This window comes from Macaca mulatta, chromosome X, assembly GCF_049350105.2.
Source record: "Macaca mulatta isolate MMU2019108-1 chromosome X, T2T-MMU8v2.0, whole genome shotgun sequence".
Classification (NCBI taxonomy): domain Eukaryota; kingdom Metazoa; phylum Chordata; class Mammalia; order Primates; family Cercopithecidae; genus Macaca; species Macaca mulatta.
The window spans coordinates 139518875-139534378 of NC_133426.1; the positions used below are offsets into that span (position 1 = coordinate 139518875).

At 39.0% G+C, this 15504-nt stretch overlaps 1 protein-coding gene across 1 annotated transcript; it reads right to left on the bottom strand.

Moving 5' to 3' along the window:
* Nucleotides 1-1028: 1028 nt before the first annotated feature.
* Nucleotides 1029-6063, bottom strand: USP26 (ubiquitin specific peptidase 26). The gene has a single exon (XM_001097029.5). It carries the CDS (start codon nt 5998-6000, stop codon nt 3253-3255), a length of 2748 nt encoding a protein of 915 aa, XP_001097029.1. The 5' UTR covers nt 6001-6063; the 3' UTR covers nt 1029-3252.
* Nucleotides 6064-15504: the final 9441 nt, after the last annotated feature.

Genomic DNA, 15504 nt, shown 5'->3' on the forward strand with positions numbered 1-15504 from the left:
GAACCACCCTAAATTTTTTGTTGTTGAGGTAGATTTCTATTAACATTTACTATTGAGCATGTGCAGTATGGAGAATAATGGCATTGCAAAGATGTCCACATCCTAATCCTTGAAAATTTAATATGTTGTGTTACAAGACATATAGGAATTAAGATTGCTGATTTAGGCTGGGCACGGTGGCTCATGTATGTAATCCCTGTGCTTTGGGAGGCCAAGGTGGGAGGACTGCTTGAAGCCAGGAGTTTGAGACCAGTGTGGGCAACAAGACCCCATCTCTACACACAAACACACACACACAAATTAAACAGGTGTGATGGTGAGCACCTATAGTCCTAGCTATTTGGGAGGCTAAGATGGGAGGATAATTCGAGCCCAGGAATTAGAGGTTACACTGAACTATGATTGCACTACTGCACTCCAGCCTGGGCAACAGAGCAAGACCCTGTCTCAATAAATAAAATCTTTAAAATATTGCTGATTAAATATAGGGATATTATCCTGGATTATCTCAGTGAACCAAATCTAATTACAATGGTTCTTAAAAGTGGAAAAGAAAGACAGAAAAGGGAGAACCCGATTTGGCAGCGTGAGAACTCAATCCAACATTGCCGACTTTGAAGACGGAGGAATGAAGCCACGAGTCCAAGAATGCAGGCAGCTTCCAGAAAGCTGGAAAAGGCAAAGAAACAGGTTGTGCCTTCAGAGCAACTAAGATTGCAGCCCCGCTTACACCTTCATTTTAGCCAAGTGATAATCATCTTGGACTCTTCATCTCCAGGACTGTAAGATAAAAAAAACTATGTTTTTATAAGCTATTAAGTTTGTAGTAATATGTTACAGAAGCAATAGGAAATGAACACACTGAAAGTCAAACTTTTATTTCCATGGATTACTTGAAAATTTGACCCATAAATTAAGAGAACAAATTTATATACATAATAGCCACTGAGTCACTGAAGAACTTTTAATCTTTTATTTGAAAACATACCATGTAAATACTATACAAGCATTCATAGCGCATTCAGAATTTCTTCTCATAGGGCAACAACGGATTGCAGCCACGGTCCTCCCTGTCATGGATACCCCTACCATCTTCTTCATATTTCATTTCGCCCTGCATTTGGAAGTGCTACATGCTGAAGAGCAGCGTGTCCAGGATGTAAACTCCGTACTAAAATATCAAGCTATTAGCATCTACACACTCCTGTCAAAACAAAACAACTTTCCTTCATTCTTACCAAAATCCTGTTCTGTTATCTATGTAACTGGGCTCAACATAAACTACTCTAGATGCCAAAAAAAACCCACGAAATTTAGAACCCAAATTGTCACTCTCCTCTAAATGCAACTCCAGCCTTATCCTTCAGCTCCTGAAGTACTACAGAAGATGAACAATCACTCATTGTGTCTGTAACACCTTCTTCCATAAGAGTGATTAATTCAATCTATGATATTCCCTCCTATATACCTTAGCAATCTTCAGGTCCCATAAGACTTCCTTCTAGATATACTGTGTTCTGAATAGAATCTCCAAGCTTTGGAATCTGGTTTTCCTCTTACAGGGTATTACCTATTAATAACTTCCCCACACCACTAAAATCCAACTCACCTATTTTAAAGGACCCTAGGCTTAAGAGCATCAAAAAGCTCTTGGATTAATACAGCTATACTAAAGCCATACCCCATATACAAGGGGGCACATTTCTATTGGTAAAGGTGTGACTGAAAATTCAATCCTATGTTATGTGAGAAAACCTCCTAGTACAAGTCATTTGTTCATAGCAAAGGCACAAAGTACAACAGATTCACTGCCTCAAAGGCAGGAAAAGGTTATGATACAGCGGTGGCACACGCTTGATGGCAAAATTATTAAATCCCCTGGATTTTAATGAAATATGACCACACTAGGATCCATGCATCTTTCCCCAGAAGCAGAACATCTTCATATGGAGTTTCTGATGTTGTGTCAAATCAGTAACAAGTAAGACTTTCAAATCCTACAAGCCCACTTTAAAGCATATATTGCTTACTCATTGAAGGAACAAGACCACCACACTATAAGGTACAGAGATGAAAAAAAAAATCTGGAATTAGTCATGTAATGTTGAATGAAGAAGATTGTTTAAGGTTTCAATCTTGATGAAGTCCAGGTAAACAAAGTTCCTCTGAGGCAACAAAAGCGCCCTTCTAAGAAAACTAACATGGCAAGGTGGGCTCAGACCACCAAAGGCCAAGAACTTTCTAGCAGACACACAGGAAATGTGGGCCAATTTCTTAAAAGCAAATCAATCTGGAGATTTGACTTGGCAGTTAGCCTCATCTATATATGCCCAAGAGGATTCAAAAGTTATCGGCCTCATTTTTTATTGCCAGGATCCCAGCAACTGTTTTTTCCACCAAATTGCAGAGTATGATCAGAAGTGATTTTTGTGAGTTTGGCTTTTAATAAGTTCACAAAGGCAAGGCATACATTAATATGAAAAACACAAAAATATAATCAAAACCTTTTACAAAATAAGCAATTTAAATATACAACCAAGGTAGTGTACGTAGTACAGTAGTGCTTCTCAAACTGTATCAAGCATCACAGTCTCCATCAGATTGCTATCCCTCACCCCAAGTTTCTGAATCAGTGGGTCTACAGTGGAACCCAAGATCTTGCATTTCCAATGAGTACCCCCATGCTCCTGGTGCTGCTAGTTTAAGGAGCATAGTTTTAAACCACTGCATTAGAACATGAAAAGAGGCAGGAAGATTGCTTGAGGTCAGGAGTTCAAGTCCAGTCTGGGCAGCATAGTGAGACCCTGTCACTACCAAAAAAAAATTAGCTAGGCCTGATGGCACACACCTATAGTCCCATCTCAAGCGAGAATACTCCCTCTCTTTTCAGGAGGCTGAGAGAGAATCGCTTGATGCCAAGAGTTTGAGGCTGCAGTGAGTTATTATTGAAGGACTGCACTCTAGCCAGGATGACAGAGCGAGACCCTAACTATATTAAAATGAAGAAGAACATGAAAAACACAATTTCAGTCTTGTAGGAGAGAAGGATGTTCATCAGCCAGAGCTATGGGATTGAGGTGTCTGTGTCAGGGTTAGAATGGTGATTTCCCCATTAAGTGTTTCTGTTTGACCTTTGGTCCTAGAGTAATTGCGTTTTCATCTCTGGATAAAGATTAGAGTTTTCCTTCCATGGAGGAAGTGGTATCAAGTGAGACAGTCAAGCAGATCTGTTCAAGGAGGAGTACGTTCCTCTTACTCCTTCTGAAGGGTCTCCTCTACTTCCTTGCTCTTAAGCTGGGCATTCTCTTCTCTTTTCAACATCTCTTCAAAGATCTCATTATGCATGTAAAAGAAGATGTACCCAGTGCAACGCCTATCCTCCTGCATCTGGGCCTCCTGGATACCTAACACCTGCATATCATTGTAAGTGAACCAGATCTGCTTCTCAAAGTCATAGGCATCACAGATATAATGGCCTGACTTTAGAGTCTTCCCAAGATGGCTGACAACACTAATGAGCCGGTAGGTATGATCTCCCTTATCGTCATTTCTTTTTGTTTCCTTGGCTTTAGATTTTATCTTATCTAAAATGTCTTTGTTTCTTGGGTTCTTATTGGAACCCAGTGCAGGTAGGGAATTCCTGTTAGGCTTCTGGAGATTTAATTTTGTAGGTTTTATGAGGTTCTTTGTGTGCCCCTGGACACCTGGCTTTGGAAAGCTTCGAGGTAGTGCCTGCTGAGGGGCTTGTTCACAGATTCTCATAGCATCACACTGCTGAGTCTGTTCAGACACTTTTTGGAATCTTTTGAGAATTCTGACATTTTTATCTTCATACAAATCTTTAGTACGATTGATAATGCTATCAAAAGCTACAAACTTACTGGTTTTCACATATTTCTTTCGTTTTGGATTTTCAGGGACTGTTTGAAAGTGAACTTCTGCAAGACATATGTCTGGGCTGCTGGCAGGTTTACCTCCAGCTTTGTGGAACTGACAAAGTGAGGTATCTTCCAGATATGCCATTAAGTGAGCTAACGGTTCTTTTTCAATGAATGCTCGATCTCCTGAGTATACAGATTCTGGCTCATTTGGTTTAGAATTTTTTCCAAGGTATTTTTGCTGCTGTCTTCTGCTTGCCCCTTTAAAGACTGTCTGGCCTTTTTTTTGTTCAGACTCCGTATCTGATCCAATGTGTGAAGCTAGGATATCTTTGGGTTCCTTTGTTGAAGGCCATGATACACTGACGCTTCCAGAAGTCATCTTTCGAATAACTTTTAATAATTGGAAATCCGTAATTTCTCCATCCTCATTCAAGGGAAGAGGTGGTCTGGTGCCTTCATTGCAATGAGAAGACACCTTTAAATATTTGGAAATGACGACCTCCCGGCCATTCTTCTTCAATGAACAAAACTCATTCAAGCTATAGCGTTTGAGGTGAACGATAAGGATTCTAGGTAGCCTACTGAATGAGTGCACTCCAACAGAAGTCTTGTGCTTACATTTTGCACATTTATACTCAAGCTCTTCTGCTCCAAAAAAAAGATCAAAAGTAGACTGAATAGATGAAGGGCGTGCTTTCATTCCTTGGGGAAGGTTGATGGAGAGGTAATTATTCAGCTCTGTCTTGAGAATAACCTGACCACAAGCTTTACAAGCAATGGAGTGCAACAACTCTAACTCAAAATTAGTAATGACAGGACAAGAAAACCCATTGGTATCAGGATCATCAGCAAAAATCCGTTTAGGAAAATTATCTTCCCCAAATTCACTTTTAGGCTTCCAAATTGTGTTGAGTTTTTCCATGTTATCTTTCAGCTGATCTAAACAGTGAGCTAAAAACTCATGAGCATCGTTCTGTGCATTGCCATGGAATATCTCTGCAACTGCTGAAATGGCCTTTTTAATATTCAAGAGTAACATCTCCTTGATTTCTACATTATAAGTATCTTTAAAAAAAAGTAGCCGTGCCAAGCACATGGTAAGAGCATTAAGGGGAATTTTACCCCATGGGAAACTCTGATTAAGTAAATCATCAGCAAACGATGGAATCGAAAGTAGAGACTGTAAAACTGCATTCATATAACAGGTGTTTCCCAAATTGGGGAGGCCGTGGCATATTTTCTCTGGAAATAATTCAAAAAATAGTTTTAATTTATCCCACTTTGTGTAACCGTCACTATACCCTGGTTGTAATAGAAATGCCAAAACCATTTTCTCAGTGAGAGCTTGGAGAAATCCAATGTCATCTAGGTAAGGACTTCCAGTAGCGTTCATGATGCACGAAGATTCACATTCCAATTTCTTATTCTCTTCTAACTCTTTTAACTTCAATTGTTTCTTTCGATTATAGCTTACACACCTCAAGCGATCTGCCTTGGATTTCTTGTATTCTACAGAATTATTTTCTTTCAAGAATTCCTCATTCATCTCTGAGCTAGATGAGAGCATTCTTTTCCTCTTCTTGTGCTGATTTTCAGGTAACTCTCCGCAAGTAAGTGTTGACGATTTTGATGTAAGCAAAGGCATCCTCTGAAGGACACCTGTCCCACTTCCTTTTGCTATCTCAAAAGATTTCCTACTTGATTTCTCATCAACTTTGTGGAATGAAGTTTTGTTGATTTCCTTCTGTGTTGTTGTGCTAGAAAAGACATTCCTACCCTTACCAGGTCTCACAGGTGACTGAACCTTGTTTTGATGAACTCTGTCCAGGAATGTCTTCAATTGTTCAGCATCTGTGGAGGATAATCCTTCAATAAACAAGACATTATTATTTTGTAAAGTTAAATGCAGGTGATTTTGGTTTCCTCTACAGGATCTTAGGACTACGTTTTGAATATTATCACTTAGCTGAAAAGTGTTACATTTTCCATTTTTGAAATAGAGCACCAGTCTATCTTTCTTCCTTCCTTCCACTGCTTCAATGAATGATTCTTTTGACTTAGACATCCCAGTCTTGCAGTTCCCTACTTGGACAAAACCATGTAGGAATAGGGCAGCCATGTTTTCTTTACAAATAAATGTATCTCCAATTATTGATAATCTTGAAGTTCCAATCTGGTTTGCAAGTTCAGCTGTGGAGACAACACCAAAGAAACAGTTCATTAGTTCTCTACACAGAATGATCCTATTTCTAGTATTGGCTTTATACTAGAGTCTAGTTCAGGTTCTAGGTATCCAGCCCTTCGGTAATGAGACCAATGCCTTTTGAGAGCCTTCCATGGCTGCATGAAGGCAGAGTCTTGATTCCCAAGACAAGAACACTATGGGAAAAATCAAGAAACATTCTTTAAACTATTACAGAAATGCTTGGCTTCAACAAAACTCAAACTCTACACTCATACACTACATGCAGTTTCCACCAAAATATTGGGCTCCATTCTGATTAATTTCCCAACTTCAACTGAAATCATGAAACACTTGGAAGATTTTCAGTACATGACTGAAAAAGTATACTCAATAGAGTCTCAAGCGTATGCATACAATATGCTAATCTTCCTGTCACAGAATGACCCCACAGGGCAACTACAATAAGTGAATGAGAAATTGAAGGCACTATGTGGCCTTCAACTCAGTAACAGATGAATTGTTCCTTGATGTCTAGAAGATCTCATATATGGGCCAAAGTAAATCAGTCTACCTCCTTCCAAATCTAGCTATGTTCCTATATTTCACTTGGCACTGGGGAACATCATTACATTCTACCTGCCCATTGACAAAAGTTTAAGAATAACAACTTCTTACCCATTAGATATAAGCTAGTGAGGCTCCTGCAGCCAACTCTGGCCATAAGGCCCACTTAATCAGAGCTAGCTCCCTGTATTCAAAACAAGTGAGGAAAAATTAGATGTACTTAATCACTGAAAATCAGAATCTCTGAAAAACTCTGGAGCCAATGTGAATTACTGAATAAGTTAGCAGATAGCACTACAAATGTTTGCATCAGAAAGTATACATCCAAGAATTAGTTGGAAGCTGTCCTCTTCAATAGTTAAATATTCTTCCTGAATCTTCTCTATGCTATTAACTTGCTTAAGCAAACCCCGTCTTTATGAATAATACTGCAGGAAACTCCTGCTCAGTCCCTGTTCAAATTATCAAAATCTTAAAATTGGTGAAACATAAATTAATGAGATTTTTGTTTTATAAAGTATTTCATCTATCAACCTATGTTCAGCGAAGTAGGGCATGCTTCGCTGAACATAGTAGGCATCCATCCATATACGAAAGTGCGTATGCATCCAAGTAAAAGAATGATTATATTTTTCATGGTAGAAATGGGGCCATAAAAACATTCAAGCACAGCAGAAATTTAAGTTCTCTGGATTATTTCTATTTCACTGTCCTAGTGTAGATGCTAAGTAAGGATTTAAACTATTTCCTCTCCACAAAAAAGGTAGTCTTAATTGTTCCTTTTTATTTCAACAACTTGAGAGAATCTGCAACCATAGAACCACTTGCAGTCTATTTTAAAATTTTGCACCCAGCTCATCTGTATTTATCAAAAATTACCATCTTCTTTCTATTGGTAGATGAAATAATCTAAGACCCTCTTGACATTTCTTCTCTCTGCCCTCAGAAATACAGTTAAGAGACATTCCTTCCTCACAGTCCATCCTGACTACATCTCATTCCAGATGAAAGGAGGCTTATTTGAGCCCACTGAGCATGGAAAGTGAAGATTAAGAACCATCTCGCTGATGTACAAGCTGAGTGGTCTCACCACTGCCTACTTCCCTAGGACATCTCAAGCTTAAATCCTGTTCTTCATTTTGTCTTGACTGCTTGCTTTGAGAGTATTTTAAACTAAAATGTATTGTTTCTCCAAGACTCCACTGAAGAGCACTATGTGACTATTCCATACAACCTAAAATAAACTTCAGCATTCCTCCTCCCTTCTCACCCCCACACCAGATTCAAAACATATAGATGACAGCTGTGTTCAAAAGTTATGAAAGCCAACATGCGTTTCTTTCATTTTACCTACAAACTCCATCCATTCAGTTTGACTGATCAACTATTAGTGCAACACTTCAGACTCAAAGGATAGCCAGACATTCACAAAACTGTACCACTTCTGTCAGATTTGGAGGCATGACCTATGGTGCCAAGCATCTTGTTGTGCAGTTTAAAAAAATCCCTAATAGAAATGTCTGCTCCATCATTAATTTACTAATTCACCCTACATTGGTCTTCATGGTCACTGAGACAGTTGCTGAGCATCTAGTCTATGCTGCCTGCATATTATGATTTGCTGAGTATCTGCTCAATGTTGGGTATTGCAGCCGGTGTTCTCAGGGACACAATGGATGTGAGGATTCACTGTACCTAAATAATTTAGACTCTAAACATCACTGTGTAAACGTCACAATAAAAGAGGGGACTCCTGTAGTTTAATGAAGGTTTGTGTTGCTTTTGGAGTATTTACCCTCTGTATCCTCCGTTTATATCTCCCACCACTCAGGCTTTCATTATTTCAAGAGGTAGAAGAACTTGAAGACAAATCCGTATACACCTTTCAAATCTGAATTTGCATTTCTCAATCCCAAAGTGTACATTACAAAAGAGTAATAAAAATTAGAAACAAGACAAAAATTATTTTCTTTCAAGTATTTTGGTGAAATGGATGATGCTTTAAGAAGAGAACCATTTGTTCTGAAAAGTTTAGAGGGTGCTATGGCTTGGAGGCAAATTAATAAACTCTAGAAGGCTCGTTAGGCTCAATGACTATGAGAAACTAACATTTCTATGTCAGTTCTCCTCTGCTGACACGAGTACAAACTGTCATCAATTATATAAAATCGAGTATGTGTTTATCTTACTGAATAGGTGAAGGTCAAGATATATGGCAGTGTGGTACAAGTGGTGTGTGTTTTAATTATTATTATTTTTTCACAACTTCATGAAAACATGTGAAGAGAACAAAGATACACTGAGAAATCCTGCTAAGTTACCTAAGCAAATCTCATGGAATAGAAATGAAGTACCCATGAGGTGGTGTGCCAACCCATGAATGCAGTAAGTGGAAAGGCAGAGCCACGTATTGACTACATGAGTTTCTAACCATTTCTGGGTATCTCCAATAATCCCAAGCAAGAGTTTTGAAAAGCAAAACAACTTCAACTCAGATTTATTTTAAACTACACTTAGTTTGGTGATCTTGGATAAGCCAATTCCTCTATTAGGGTCCATTAAACACATCGAGAAATGATCATAAAACTCTTTTTGAGGGCTCCATTCTGTGACACTATACTTCTAAGTACAAAATACTTAAGCACATTGGATTTCCCAAGACAGGCCAAATAAAAGAAACTTTCTCCAACAATTAGATGGTGTGCACTAAATCTGGACTTGGACACGAGGGGCACAATACAAAAACATATGGGAGGATGGATAGGGAAGGGATATTCTAGGTTTGGCAATTGGGAAGAGAAGATATTCAAAAGGCAGCAAACATCCATTTATTCATTAAATAAATATGTATGGAGTACTAGAAAGCATTACATTAAGCTTTAGGTATAGAAGAATGAAAAAAACCCCACAGAATCCATGCTCTTGAAAAATTTTAATTCTAGCAGGGGGATAGAAAATACAGTACATACACACAAAATTTGGAGAACACCAGATGGTGGCAACTGCTAAAGAAAACAAAGTTAGAGGAGGCTGGGTGCAGTGGCTCATGCCTGTAATCCCAGAATTTGGGGAGGCTGAGGCAGATGGATCACCTCAGGTCAGGAGTTTGAGACCAGCCTAGCCAACATGGCAAAACCCTGTCTCTACTAAAAGTACAAAAATTAGCCAGGTGTGGTGGCATGTGCTTGTAGTCCCAGTTACTCACGAGGCTGAGGCAGGAGAATCACTTGAACCTGGGAAGCAGAGGTTGCAGTGCACCAAGATCACGCCACTGCACTCTAGCCTGGGCAACAGAGCAAAACTCTGTCAAAAATAAAAAAAATAAAAAAAATAAAACCCAACCAACCAAACAAATAAACAAAACCCCAAAGTTAGAGGAACTGAATTTGTCAGTGGTGACAGGGATGTGCTGCCTTATATAGGGGGTTCTGGGAAGGCCTAACATGTGATGACAATATGCAGCAGGGTGTTGAAAGAAGTGAACAAATATCTAAATGTAGGGTGCCCCAGGCAGGAGGAAGAGTAAATGAAAAGGCCCTCAGGTGGGAATGGGCTTGGCATGTTGGAAACAGAAAGCAGGTCAGTGTGGCTGGAGCATGGTAAAAGATTTGAAGAGAAAGAAGTTGTGGAAGTTTTGTAAAAGAGCGGGAGACTGAATGGACTAGTAACCTTGCTGAGCAGCACCAAGGGCTGACTTAGGCTAGTAGTCATATATTTACAGCAAGACCAATCTGCATGTTTTTTCTCCAGCCACATTTAGCTGTCTAGTTGCCATGGTTCAGGTGTGGAATAGGCAGAGCCTTGAATTTAACTTGCTTGAAATTTTGCCATTCATAAGTAACCAAGTAAGAGGAAAATGGGAGCTGATGGTGTAGAGAAAAAAAATGATTATAAGTACGGACCCAGAAAGGGTGGAATGGAACAATGAACAGAAACACATGAAAAGGCCTAAATATCACAAAATACTATGGAGTAGGGGAGAAGCATCGGGGCACTAGGTGTCTAGCTCTCATTTCAGCAGCTATAATTCTGTCCCCTGATTCTAAGCAGCTGTCAACTGCTTACAGACTTTCTTCTCCTATTCTCCTCCCATCTTCCTTTCTGTTCTTCTATTCATTCTCATCCCGGCTCCAAAGTTGGAAGTAACTAATGGAAATGGAAGTGGAGAGTTGAATGTTAAGGGCATGTAGACTGGATTAGAGGCAGACATGATCAGATACAGGGAGTCGGGGACAGTGGGCAGAAGGGGAAAGGAAATCCTTCCCTCCCTTTTTTTTACCCTCCCAAGTTTGGGCTAAAGGTCAACACATCAAGAGACACATTGCTTCTAGAGCATTAGCAATTAAATCCTGTTATTATGTTTAGTCCCAGCTTCAGTGTGCATGGCTTTTCAAAATGATTGGATTAGGGCGCAGACTTTCTTTTTCTTTCTCTAGTTTAAAGGTGCATTTCTGTACTCACCAAACGTCCGAGTCATTGTGTTGCAGAGAAATGCCATTATTTTGTCTCTTGACATACACTGCACATAAATCTCTCCATAGGAGGCCCTGACCAAAATGGGAAGAATTCTCTAGACTAGCAAATTGTTCCCATGAACTATTCAAGCTTTGAACCCTTTCTGAGGGACCGATTTGGCAGAGCATTTTTTTTTCATTCTTTTAAAATTATGCTAGTGCTATTAACACAACATAGTTGACTAGGAAAACAGAATGCGAAGATTATTCTCCAAAATTTTAATATGAATTCATTAAGAAAAAGTGCTCTTTCATGAGAAAGCATGTATTTGTTACACTGAAATAATGATAAATGAGGTTTTCTTGAAATTAAACTTTTTTCTCCTGTTGGAATCTTCCTAGTATTTTGCAGCCCTTTCTGCTAACTATTGCAATTCATTTGTTTATTCACTTACTGACCAAACTATGTTGATACCTAGTCAACTATGGACATCAACTATGGCCCATATCCAAACATGAAGCAGTGAAATATTCCTGACCTCAGGTTTTAAGACAAATACAAACAATGGCAGTGCAAGGGAAAATGTCTTAATTAAGAAAGTAAAATTCAGTTAGTGTTACCTAAAAGTCCATGTATCTTCTGCTATCTTAGCTTTTGTAGCATTTCCTCTCTGCCTGGAATTCCCTAATAATTCCCTTACTTTTGTCTCAGTTCTACCCTTCTTAACTTTTAAAGACCCAGTCCAAGTCACACTTTATTTGATGATTCCCAGGTTTGAGTTTTCCTGCCTCAGAATTCACCAGTCATTCACTTTTTGTAAGACTGTTACTTTGCCTGTGATACCCTGCAATGCTGCTCCATATTATCCGACCACAAAGTTAACAGCTATCAGAGGATGAATTTATTTTCAGTATGTGTGTGCAGCCAAATTTTCCTTTACCTAGAGAAACCATAAAGTTGGATAACTAGGGCTCCTTTAAGGGTTAGGACCAAAGAATCTTAACTTTCCTGAGGAAAACAGCATCTAAAGTTTTAAAACAAGGACCGACTGGTCAGGAAAAGATGAAATTAATGGGCTAGAACTGTTATGGGAACATCAAGCTATGACATGAAGGCAAGGTTAAATAAGACAGGAGACTAAACAGATATACACCTCAATCACATTTTAAATGCATACACACTTTAATGAAGCAATTATTCTATTAAGTTTGTGTCCTACATAGTTGAAAACTATAAATCTTTCTAACAATCAGTATCTTTGATTGTTTTTAAAGGACCTATAAAATGAGACTTTTCTTCTTGTCTCATGATACTGGCAAAGATACAAAACTGAGTAACAAGAACTATAATACACTGCACAAGAATTACCATACATGTGAATAACATAGTTATCAAAGATTATTTAAAGAAGGCCGGGCATAGTGGCTCATGTGGATCCTACTGAGGTGGGAGGATCTCTTGAGCTCAGGAGTTCAAGACTACAGTGAGCTGTGATAGTGCCAGCCTGACAATAGAGCAAGACCATGTCTCTTACAAAAAAAAATATTTAAAGTAAGGAAATTCATTAATAGGGAACACTGTGGCATTTCCCTGATTCCCATGTTCAAGTCAAGTAGGTGAAGGAGTACTAAAATTGGAAAATCATTTACAAAAGATTTCAGACTGCATCTTACACCCTGGCTGGATACTCACTGAGAAGCCAAAATCTGTAAGCTACACTGAGTAGAGTGTGAGAGTCATGGGAAAATCTGACATCTTTACTCTGGAGTAAGAGGTGCAAAAACCCTGGTGCCTGACTGAAACTGGTTAAGTCATGATACTGAAAGAATCCCACATGACATGGCAAAAGGAGGCAAAAGTGAAAGCAAGTTCTACTCCCTCTATTTGGAGAAGAAATGGTACAATATTCTGTGTACTAAGTGGGAGATAACTGGACTACAAGAAAATTATCCAAAGGAATTATTTGCTGGAAAAACGTGACCCTCCAAGAAGAGGCTCTTTTGGACACACTGCAGGAGAGCAGGAAATAAGGGGGAAAGCACAAAAGATTAGCTGGAGACCTCAGCTTATCAAAGAATGGTACTGTTGGTCCCAAGGGGAAGAGTTTCCAAAGAATTTGGTAATGCCTCCCATGAGAGAACCAGCTTTTAGAGCCTATTATGACAGAAAACATTGGGGAGTTAAAACCACAAACACACATGGTGCTAAATAAAAATGTTTTGTCCATATTTTCTTAATATATGGAGACTGATTGAGCCAACATCCCACCCGCCTCCTTTATTATTATTTTTTCCTGTCTCATCTGGTTGGAGAATCAACTTGCATTTCTTAGGCTTTTTCTCTCATTTCCTTTCTTTCCGTTGTCTTTTCCAAATGAGACATCCAAATCTTACAGACCTTTTAGGCAAATATCCACAATAATGGATCAGCAGGTAAAGAGTAGAAACAAGAGGTAAAGCAATTCTGTCCCAAAGTAGGGGAGAATCACAGCAGAACAGAAATTATCAAATGATTCCAGCTTTAAAGTACCAGTTGGGGCCGGGTGCGGTGGCTCATGCCTGTAATACCAGCACTTTGGGAGGCCAAGCTGGGTGGATCACTTGAGGTCAGGAGTTTGAGATCAGCCTGGGCAACATGGTAAGATCCCGTCTCCACAAAAAATACAAAAATGTGGGCTGAGACAGGAGGATTGCTTGAACCCAGGAGGTGGAGGCTACAGTGATCTGTGATCATGCAACTGCGCTCCAGCATAGGTGACACAGCAAGACCCTCTCAAAAAAAAAAAAAAAAAAAAAAGGAAATAACTGCCTTAAAAAATATATATATACACATATATATGTATATATATATGTGTGTGTATATATATAGTATCAGTTGAAGCTCGTTTTTTTAAGGTTTTTTTTTCTTTAAGTTCTGGGACACATGTGCTGAATGTGCAGGTTTTTTACATGGTATACATGTGCCATGGTCGTTTGCAACACCTATGAACCTGTCATCTAGGTTTTAAGCTCCATATGCATTAGGTAATTCTCCTAATGCTCTTCTTCCCCTTTACCCCCACCCACCAACAGGCCCTGGTGTGCGATGTTCCGCTCCCTGTGTCCATGTGCTCTCACTGTTCAGCTCCCACTTATGAGTGAGAACATGCAGTGGTTGGTTTTCTGTTCCTGTGTTAGTTTGCTGAGGATGATGGTTTCCAGCTTCATCCATGTCCCTGCAAAGGACATGAACTCATTCTTTTTTATGGCTGCATGGTATTCCATGGTGTATATGTGCCACATTTTCTTTATTCATTCGGTCATTGATGGGCATTTGGGTTGGTTCCAAGTCTTTGCTATTGTAAATAGTGCTGCAATAAGCACACATGTGCATGTGTCTTTATAGCAGAATGATTTATAATTCTTTGGGTCTATACTCAGTAATGGGATTGCCGGGTCAAATGGTATTTCTGGTTCTAGATCATTAAGGACTTGCCACACTGTCTTCCACAATGGTTGAACTAATTCACACTCCCAATAACAGTGTAAAAGCATTCTTATTTCTCCACATCCTCGACAGCATCTGTTGTTTCCAGACTTTTTAATGATCACCATTCTAACTGGTGTAAGATGGTATCTCATTGTGGTTTTGATTTGCATTTCTCTGATGACCAGTGATGACGAGCTTTTTTTCATATGTTTGTTGGCCACATAAAAGTCTTCTTTTGAGGAGTGTCTGTCTGTTTATATCCTTCACCCACTTTTTGGTGGGGTTGTTTTTTTCTTGTAAATTTGTTTAAGTTATTTGTAGATTCTGGATATTAGACCTTTGTCATATGGACAGATTGCAAAAAACTTCTCCCATTCTGTAGGTTGCCTGTGCAATCTGATGATAGATTCTTTTGCTTAGCAGAAGCCCTTTAGTTTAATTAGATCCCATTTGTCTATTTTGGCTTTTGTTGCAATTGCTTTTGGTGTTTTAGTCATGAAGTTTTTGCCTATGTCCTGAATGCTACTGTCTAGGTTTTCTTCTAGGGTTTTTATAGTTTTAGGTTTTACATTTAAGTCTTTAATCCATCTTCAGTTAATTTGTGTATAAGATGTAAGGAGCGGGTCCAGTTTCTGTTTTCTGCATATGGTTAGCCAGTTTTCCTAACACCATTTTTAAAATAGGGAATCCTTTCCCCATTGTTTGTTTTTGTCAGGTTTGGTGAAGATCAGATGGTTGTAGATGTGTGCTGTTATTTCTGAGGCCTCTGTTTTGCTCCATTGGTCTGTGTATCTGTTTTGGTACCAGTACCATACTGTTTGGTTACTGTAGCCTTGTAGTATAGTTTGAACTCAGGTAGCATGATGCCTCCAGCATTGTTCTTTTTGCTTAGGATTGTCTTAGCTATATGGGCTCTTTTTTGGTTCCATATGAAGTTTAAGGAAGTTTTTT

Bases quoted from the DNA above. Each gene is read 5' to 3' on its own strand.
- USP26 (XM_001097029.5), bottom strand. From the start codon at position 6,000: ATGGCTGCCCTATTCCTACATGGTTTTGTCCAAGTAGGGAACTGCAAG.